At 35.8% G+C, this 10361-nt stretch overlaps 1 protein-coding gene across 1 annotated transcript in view; it reads right to left on the reverse strand.

Annotated features, from left to right (window-relative positions):
- Positions 1 to 10361, reverse strand: part of Fsip2 (fibrous sheath interacting protein 2) — an 80422-nt gene that overhangs the window by 17897 nt on the left and 52164 nt on the right. The window contains exon 17 of the mRNA XM_090342500.1: positions 29 to 9390. Within this exon, the coding sequence (XP_090198626.1) occupies positions 29 to 9390 (9362 nt within the window). The remainder of the gene's footprint in view (positions 1 to 28; positions 9391 to 10361) is intronic.

Here is a 10361-nt window from a genome sequence, read left to right on the forward strand (position 1 = left end):
CACTGGGCCACACTGTGTTGGTACTTACCTCACAGGGTTTTATATCCAGTCGTCCAGTTCTATCCAATGAGGTACGTCTTTCTTTAACCCTCCCTTCCATAGTAGATGAGGTAGAGTGATTTCTCCCAGTTATTGATGCTCTTCTCAGTTCCGCTATGCTTTGTCCAGTTCTCTTTAAACAATCCATCTGAAGTTGCTCAATTGGTTGGGTTTTTATGGAGAGTACTGCTAAGTGCTGTGCAACAATGTTTGGATCAATTTTGATGGGTTTTTCCCTAACATGGGGAACTATTTTAACTGGTAATGGGTCTCTAAATACTTCTTCATCTGACTGTTCTTTATCAGAGTCAGAGTTTACATTTGTAGTATGTTTTTGTGCCTTTTCAACAATTCTATTGATGTCTAGCTCTCCAAAGGGGGGTAAATTACTTGAGAGAACTCTGTCTAATTGAACTTTTGAGGTCTCATCAATAATCAGGCTTGCCACCTTTTTAGGAAAAGCTGTATCCCCATGTCCGGTATCATAAAGTTCTTTAAGAGTTCCAGATTGTTGTAATATATTACTATATACTGAATCAATAACCTGAGTAACCATTTCCATATTATGTGGAGATAAAAAATGCTCTTCAGGATCAGCATTTACAAGGTTAATTTTACTTCTGGCAATTTCAGTGGATATTGTTTTTGTCAGTTGAGTTGCAATTTTATTTAACTCAGGCTTTGATAAGATGCTTGCATTTTTGATTTCAGTATTTGGTTGTAATGGTAGTTTAGCCAAGAACAGGGCCAATACTTCCTCTAAAATCTGACCATCTAACAGACAATGCTTAGTGGATAAGGACTTCTCCTGGGATTTCAGTTCATTAATAATTTTGACTACTTTTTCCATTATCTTGACAGCTTCCAGAACTAATTTTGAATTTGATACCTCTTCTTCTACCTGAGGCTGAAATTCAGAATTAGATATTTCCTTCACCATTAAACAGCCTATTATATCAGAAAGGTCATTACCCTTGCCCAGCAAATCTTTAAATAAAGAAGAATAAGAGCCAGAGTGTTTCAAGACATTGGCATAAACAGAATTAACTACTTTTTCAATAGTTGCATTATCAGCTAAAGGTACAGAAGGTGAGTCCACATCAGGTTGTACAAGTTTAATCTTACTTTTGCAGATAAATTCTTGGAATGAATTTAATATTTTTGAGGTCATTTTTTCCATTTCCATTTCTGGAGATTTGGTTTTTTCCTTATGCCCTTTTGGAAACACAGAAAAAAGCTTTGATAAAAATTTTACAGCAATTTCTTCTATTACATTACGAGACAGCTTGTGAACATGTGGGGATAAAGGTGGGGTGGTTCGAATGACATCTTCAAGGATATTATCAACAACACTGTCAACTTCTGCACACTGATGGGGAGTTAACTCACCACAAAAATAGTTCTGCAACTGATTGCCAGCCACTTCTCGTAGAACTAAGTCCACTATAGAGTCTGAAAGAAGCCTACATCCACTGGTGATACAATTCTTTATGACCTCTTCTGATCCAAATTGGGGCAAAAGGTTATTGTAAATAGACTGAGCCACTAATTGAACTATCTCATCATCATTGGGATGTAAGGCTTCAACATACTTTATAACCATATCTTCATCGTTGGCAATCTGTTTTGCAATTGTACCTACTATCTTCATTTGAAGAAATTCAAGTTCTGTGTATGCATTCTCCTCAGGTGTTTCTGCTCTGGTGCTAGTGTTTGGTACTTTTGAGAAGATTTTAAACAGAAGAGCAGAAATCACATCCTCTAAAAATTTGTAGGGCAACAATATGGTATATGGCGATGATGTTTGACATTCTTTACTGGCAGTCTGGGTTACTCCTTGGGTCACTCTCTGGATCTTTTTGACAATCTCTTTAGATTCCAGAGGTAAACATGCTGAAACTGGAATATCATCACCAACTAGCAAGTTAAGTTGATGTTGAAAAATCTCATTTATCACTGAACTAGATAGTCTTTGAGCTAAACTTTCCCTATTATAACTGATATTCTCACAAATAGATTCTTGAGAACTATGTTCTTTCAGAATACTGCAAAGTGTCGAGTGAACAACTTTGTTAACTAATGTTTTATCCATTTTTGTCACTTTATCTACCAAAGATATTGTGTCTGAAGAGGATTTTGGGGTCAATATATACATCTCTGGCATTTTACCCTCCCTTTTAAAGCTAGAGTCATCTTTGATTAGTTCTGTAAGTTTTGGAGGTAGTACAGGAACGAAATGTTCTTTGCCTGCACATGAGAAAATCTCTTGTTCTTTGTCAGGCCTAAACACCTTAATCTGAGCATCTGAAAACTCCTTCAAAAGTGAATTAATAAGTTTCAAAGCTAGGTCATAGAGATGTTGGTCATTATTAACTTCTGGATACCTCTCACTTATTTGTGCTTCGGGCTCAGAGGAGAAGATTAACTTGTTAACCAATTCAGCAATAACATCTTCTAGAAATTTAGCGGGAAAAACCCCGGGTTTCCTGTCTTGGATATCTAGTTTATTATTCAGGTTACTTTGTATTTCTTTCTCACTTACTTCCTCTTGTTCTCTCCTTTTCTCATTCCCTTCCTTTTGTTTTCCTTTCTCTTTGTGGGAGATTTCTTGATTAACCGAAAAGGGTAAGTCCATTGTTATAACCGAGCCAGACCAAGACAAATCTTTGCTGAGTTTATCCCCTGGGTAGCTTTTTGTATATTTGGGTTTTGTAATTTCAAATTGTTCTTGAGGATAGGACATGTGTAAAACATTGTCATAAATATTTTCAATGACATTTTGCACACTTCCATAATCAGCATAAGGTGCTTCATCCATACCTGTCTGACCCTGAAAACTTCTCCTTTCCTTTTTGTTTGCCTTTTCAGTTATTTTCGCAGTTTTCTCTGTGGTAGTTCCCACATTTCTTGTCTTGGGTTCAATTATCTTCCTTGAAGAATACACATCCGTGGTCTTTCCATCTAGTTTCATTGAACTTCTGCTGGTATTTCCAATCCTCTTTTCAATGTCTATTTCAAACTCTGATCTTTCTATGTTGTCCCTACATTCTGTGTCAATAGTTGTGACTGAATAATGTTGGTGTATTTCATCATCCTGACTCTGTGCACTTTGTGGAGTTGATTTTGCCTTTTCAGTTTCACTTAAGTGCCCCGGAGTCTCCTGCCTTTTCTTGCTGGTAGTAGCAGAAATCGTATTTGGTATGTGCTCACTATACTTTTGGATAGACCGTTCCCGTTTCTTTCCATCCTTGGCCTTCACAACATCTGGAGCTGACCCTGGAAGGTTGCTTATATTGCTTTTCATAATGGCTTCTATAGAGTTAAGTATTGGATCTGAGATGTCTCTTTTCTTGTCCAATGTGTCATTACTGTTGAGCATTTTCCTTCTACACATGGCATCTGAAATGGTTTCTAAACTGCGCATCTTTTTTTTTGATTCCAAGATGACAGAACTTCCTTTATTCAAATGATCTGGCAAAGGAAGCTGTTTCCCTTTGACATACTTAGTAATCTGCATAAAAGTGTTTTGTGGTAGGAGCTGAACCCTTTGGGCGATGTTATCTGGATTTAGAAATGAAAAGAAGGTTGAAGTCCAGTCTCCGGAGAACAATGGTTGAATCTTGAAAGCAGAAATGGCCTTCTTTGCTAAACCCGCAATCATTTCTATTACAATGTTACCATTATCTTTCTGAAGGTCCTTTGAACTAACTTTCCCTATGAACTGATCATATACAAAGTTAGATATTGTATCGATTGTCTCTTTATCTATTGGTGGAAAAGAAAATATTTCTTCAGCTTTTGGTAAAACTTTAATTTCACTTTTCTTAAATTCTCCAATGAGGGAGTTTGCGAACTTGATCGCCACACCTACAATATCTGTTTCTGGCATATCCTTTTTCTTAGAACTTTCCGGAAGAGCTGGGAAAGAGCAAAATTTGTGAACCAGGTCGACAATTACATCTTCCAAGAATGTAGCTGAAAACAGAGAAGGCTGTGTCTTCTCTTTCTTGGGTTTCTTAGCTGCCTTGGGGAGGTCACCACGGGGTATCTCTGTAGAAGATGGTTCTTTCTCACATAGAAATGGTTGCAAGTGGTGGTCCATGATTCCTCTCATAATGAAACCAGCTATTTTACTAAGAAAAGACCCTTCTTTCTTGTCTGACTCTTTCTTTACTTCTTCTTGGAATTCAGTTTCTTTCAAAATATTACTACATATGGAGTCAACAAAACTCTCGATGGCTCCTCCTTGCATACTTTCTGCACTCTCTTCTGCTGTGGAAAGGCGGATCTCATGTTCAAAAATTTCCTTTATAATATCCTCAGTCAGCTTTAAAGCTGCACGTGAGAATTCATCATCGGGTGTACACTGTACCTCCTTTGCTCTGTCATTTGAAGAGAAAATTTGCTCTAGAAGCTTGTCGACCATATCTTCCAGAAGATTGCGTGGAAACACAGTGACACAGGATGGCAGGGAGTTATCTGTCAAAATTTTACTGAGTACATTTCTGATGATGTTATCAGTTCGAGGTGAAGTATAGGAAGAAGGCTTTAATTCTCCTGAAACTAAGGACTGCACGTGATAATCATAAATTTCCTCCAGTAGAAAGTGATATATCTTCCTCCCAAGGCAGGTAGCATCACTTTGGATCACCTCATACACTTTAACCATCGATTTATATTCCTCTAACACTTTTTTATAAATAGAGTTGACTGTCTTTTCAACCATATCTTTATATTCCTCTGAGAAATATAGATCTTTATCCAACTTATCCGCAACCAAAATCTCTGATGCAATGAACTCTAGAACTATAGATTTTACTAATGTTGTAGCGATGTCTTCTACTTTCTCTGGATTTGTGACAGGCAAGACATTACATACAAATAAGTGAAGAATCTTGCACAAGACTCCAGAAATTACTTCCTCCAAAAAGACAGCTGAGTTTACAATGATACACAATTCTTTCTTTTTAGTGTCTGTTTCTTTTCGGTTATAAGTTTGACCCACTGAAGCTGAAAGGAGAGTTTTATCTCCAGATAAAAATGACTGTACATGATGGTTAAATATTTCTTTTATGATGAAACTCGCTACTTTTGCAACAGGTATGCTACTTATACCTTTTCTGTCTCGTGTGAGAGACCGGTAGAGATCAGACTGAGAAAGATCAGCATAAATAGAATCAACCATAGATTGTATATCACTTTCTGAAATCATACTGTGCTTACCATTCCCATGTTTAGTAACACATATTGCATGTTTTGAAATTATGGACATGATTTCATTTATCAGTTCCATGATGGCATAATTTAAGTCTGCTTTAGAAGTATGTGCTTGTTCTGAACTGGAAGCCAGTGGACTAATTTGAGACACAAGCTGGGTGACTATTTTTTCCAAATGCATATGTGATAGCATAGTAGTGTAGATTGTTGGAGCCTGTCTCCGGAATCGTAACTTACTGATATCATATTTGACCCTGTTTATCAAAACATCTTCACTGAGTTTGGAATATGATTTACAAGGCAGGTTTTCCATAAGGTCTGGGTGAATTTGGTAATCAATAATTTCATCCTGGATGACTTTAGTTATCACGACAGCCAAAGGCTTTATATTATTTAGAAAATCTTCATCAGATATAATTTCTACTTCATGTTCTTCTAAAATGCTGCTGTATACCCTGTCAATGATATTTCTGACCACATCTCTCTCCACTGAAGGCAAACAAAACTGTTCTTCTGCATTATCTATAATAGTAACTTGGGCTTTTGAGAATTCCTCTACTATGAAATATATGAGTTTTTCAGCTTTGTCCAACAGTTCATCATCAGAATTTTTTACTGGTTTCATTTGCACAATGCCTGCCAACCTGTGAAGTATTTTACTTAAAACCCCAGAAATCACATCTTCCAAGAAACTTGAGGAATAAACACTGGCATAAAATGACTGTTGTCTTTCATAATCACTGCAGGTGTATGAGGAAGAAGATAATGACTTTCTATCCAAAAATGGCTGGAGATGCTGTTCACAGATATATTTAATGATAAAACCTGCTATTTTATCAATAAAGACATCATTGCTGAATTCAATACTTTGCTCCACTGATTCCTGAGACCCAGAGCCCTGTAAAACATTTTTGAATACTGAGTCAACAAGTTGTTGAACTTCATTTTCTGAATAAATGAATTTAGTATCTTCATCTTTTGAAAATCGAATCTCATGTTGAGAAATTTTCATCCTAATATCACTGATTAGGTCAGAAGCAATTTCATTATAATTTATTCCTGATTTATCCTTTCTACTTTCCCTGTTTGGTCCCATATTTTGCACACAGGGAAAGAATTTTGATAGTAGTCCTTCAATCATATCTTCTAAAAATGTGTATGGCAGTAAGGTATTATATGGAAGTAAACTGTGGCTTGATTTGCTAGATAGACTGAAGTTACTCAGGATATCATAAACAATATTTTCAGCCACTGAGTTAGAATAGGAAGAAGTTGACAAATCACCAGAAAACAAGGGATGAAGAAGGTAGTTTGAAAGAGCTTTTATAATTAATTTGCTAATATTTTCCACAAAAATGTCACTATTTTCAGACTCTGTGTCCATATCAGGATCAAAACCATGCTGTTGTAAGACATTCCTATAAACTGAAGCAGCAAGTTCATCTACAATTTCTGTATCATTAACAGGAAAATATGATGCCCTGACATCACATGGAATATTAACTTTAGCTTTGTTAAAATGGGTATACACTATATTTACAATTTTTCTGGTTATATTTTCCAGCTCAACTTCATTCCTAAGCTTTGGGCTAAAAATCTTGGCTAACAGCCTGGCAACAATTTCTCCTACAAATTTTTTGGGGTAAATACCGCAGTTTAGGTTCTGGGGTATGTGGGTTTCTATGACTTCACTGAGAACTTGCTTAACCATGTCAGATACTGCATCTAGTGGAGTCCTTGAACGAGGAAGTACCTCTCCACGGAGAAATGGTTGGAGATGACTTTCAATTATCTCTTGGATAATGAAACTGGCTATTCGGTCAATCATAGCTGGACTTCGGCTGACTATACTTTTCTGTACTGAAGCAAGAGAGTCAGACATTTGTAAAATATTCCAATAAACAGAATCCACCATCTTCTGGAGGTTTTTCCGTGTATACAGATTGTCATTATCATAGACAGTTAAACAGATTTTATGTTTTGAAATGGCTGACATCACCTTATTTATTATATAGGAGGACATTTCATTAAAATCCAAATGCTGTAAATATTTTTCCTCCAAAGAAGACATGATTGATGGAGGAAGGAGTTGAGACAAAAGTTTTCTGATGACATCTTCTATAAATGAGTATGGTAACATAGTGCTATAGTCTTCTGAAGACCCGAGTTGGAAAGTAAATTTTGATAGATTACTTTGAAGTTTTTGAAGTATAATTTCAGCATTCAGAGGGTAAAAGGAACACGGCCCAAACTTTCTCCTGATGCTAGATGGGAGTTGATAGTCAAAAATCTCTAACAATATGCTATTGGCTATTTGTTCAGCTACTGAAGTATTGGTATATGTTAGATTATTACTGTAAGTGGCTTCCAGCTGATAGAGATGTAAAACATTGCAGTAGACTGAGTCAACAATACTACTAATAATTTGTTTATGGACTGGTGGAAAACAAAGCTTTTCTTCAGCATTCCGTAGAACACTGATGGATGCATTATTCAACTCATTTACTACACTGTTCACAAATAATTTGTTTACCTTGTTGAGTCGGGCTTCTGTGATGCTTCTGTTTTTTCTCCACAATGAGGTAGAGAGTTTAAAAAACAATTGTGAAATGATTTCTTCTAAAAATGTGGCTGAATGAATACCTGTGTTGATGCCTCTTTGACATAGCTTGTGAGGAGTGGGCATTATATCCATTCCCTTTGTTTCGTGTTTACTAAAACGTGACACAAAATGTTTTACTGCACCTTTCTTGCCAGATGGTATTTTGATTTTGGAGCTAACCAGACTGGAATTTAAGGATCTGGCTGAAGGATTGCTGTCACAACTCATGATCTCAAAAGGGACTCTAACATGTCCTAATTCAATAAAGTCTGACCTTTTTGTCTGTATTTCTCTTGTTTGATAGTTTAAGTATTTGTTTTCAAAACATGGGCTTTTAGGAGTTTGTACTAAACTGCTAGATAGTTTAGCCATCAATGACTTAACTAAGCTGTGGGAAATAAATGTAAGTATACAATCTGATGACAATAAATCTTGGTCAATTTCTGCCATATTTTCCAAAAGATCTGACATGTCACCTTGAAATTGCTCACAGTCCATTGAGCTCCTAAGGTAATCAAAATCTATATCTTCCATACTTTGAAGTATTTTTAAAAGTTGCCCTTCTGCTGAGGCTTCACTTGAAGCATTCTCAAGAGAGAAGGTACCCGTGTACCTCTCCAGAAGTGTCCTAATGAGTTTCTCACACACAATATTGAGAAGAAAAACTGACTTAGGGGAAAGTCCTAGATTATTCTTGAGTATTCTATTACTTTGAATACTTGAAGAGGAGAAACAGCTCTTTGCTATTTTATCAGAGTCCATATCCCTATCTGGTTTTTCATCTGGTAAAAATAAATCTAATACAATATCAAAGACTTTGTTGACTATTTCTTTGGACTCAGGAGTTTTTAGGCTACCAATCAGGCTATCTAACCTATGTGCTAGATAATTTAACTTATTTTTTTGAACCAGTTGATCAATTTGATACGTATATGATTCTCGTTCTTTGGAACCTGCTTGGCCATCAGTGGCATTATTTTTGTTACATATGGACATATTATTGCTTCTAAGTACTGAAAATGATTTGTTTCTTGCACTGTTTCCAAAGTGGTGATTTGTTCCTATTTCTTTGGACATTATATGAATCACACCTGCTAAGAGATCCTGAAACAGATCATCAAAATCAGAAGAAGTTACACCTGGACAGTATATGTATTTGGTTTTTATGGAAAGCATTTGCTGTGCATTATCAGCTTCTATGATGTTACCATTAGAAAGAATGTCAGTAATGATTTGAGCAATACTTAAAGCAAGTTCTCCAACACAAATTGACCTGGTCTCAAACACTTGAGAATGAATTGAAACAATTATGTTAAATGCTGCTGCTTGGATTTCCCATGCATTGTTTTTTTCTATGCTCTCTTTGGTGCCATCAGAAATGCTTGATATTAAATTGCAAATGACTGATTCAGTGAGGCTTTCACAAAATTGATAAATTGAAGAGTCACTGTATATGCTTCTTAGAGGATGTGTTGATTCATATTTTTTCCTTGACAGTGTGGAAACAATGGATATCTTTTCTTCAGTGGAAACTTAAAAAAAGAAAATATCACTATAGGTAAGGATTAAGAGAAACATGGAAATTTCAATATATTGGTATGTATTTACATATGAATTTTACCTGTAGAGCACCTGGAAAAAGGAAAGAGAACACCTAATAGAAAATGAAGTTGGATTTTCCTCAAATGCATGCTTCTCATGTGGAAATGTAATTTTAGCAAATAAGTTGAGGAAAAATCTAATTCAAATAGTCACATGTCTAGGCTAACCTCTCATTAATGGTTGTAGACTCTAAGAAGCTGAAAATCTTTGTGCAGAGAAATGTTTTCCAGGCTTAGTGAAGCATCCTGGAGTAGCTGCAGTGATGTCTAGAGCCTCATTTAAATATATTAAAATATTTTTGTCAGATAACTTATTTCCTATAATTAATTTAAAATATATTGGTCAAATCATTTAATTTTATGCTATTTTACTCAAGATATTATGGAGCTGTGGTCACATATTACCTTGTTGTAAACAAAAGTGTGGCAACTATGTAAGTAAAGTACTACTTTTAGCATAAAAAAAGACATTGTTGCTTATTGGTATTTGGCTGTATTGTTATGGGGCTTGAATTATAAAAAGCTTTGTTGTTGACTTTGTTCTTAAGCAGATACCAAAACACAATGTTTGAGGTGGAGGGAAGTAAAGTTCATTACAATTCACTTTAGATTAATTTTGGAAAATATCTTGGTAGTATCTTCACAAGAATGTTACCATTTTAATTGAGTGGTTAGGATATAGCCTGTAAGGGGTTGGGAAGCAGTAGAAAGTGATTATAGCTAGTGGAATCAGTAGAAACCTTGGTCTCTCCTAGTAGTGGAATCAGTAGAAACCTTGGTCTCTCCTAGCAGAGATTTGCAATAGAGCAAAACCTAGATACATAAGGCCATATAGTATGACGCTAAATGATAGGACCTCTAGGATATAGAAACAAAAGCCATATAATGAGTGATTGTTGTCC

The sequence above is a fragment of the Megascapheus bottae genome, chromosome 12 (assembly GCF_031878675.1).
Source record: "Megascapheus bottae isolate mThoBot1 chromosome 12, mThoBot2.hap1, whole genome shotgun sequence".
Classification (NCBI taxonomy): domain Eukaryota; kingdom Metazoa; phylum Chordata; class Mammalia; order Rodentia; family Geomyidae; genus Megascapheus; species Megascapheus bottae.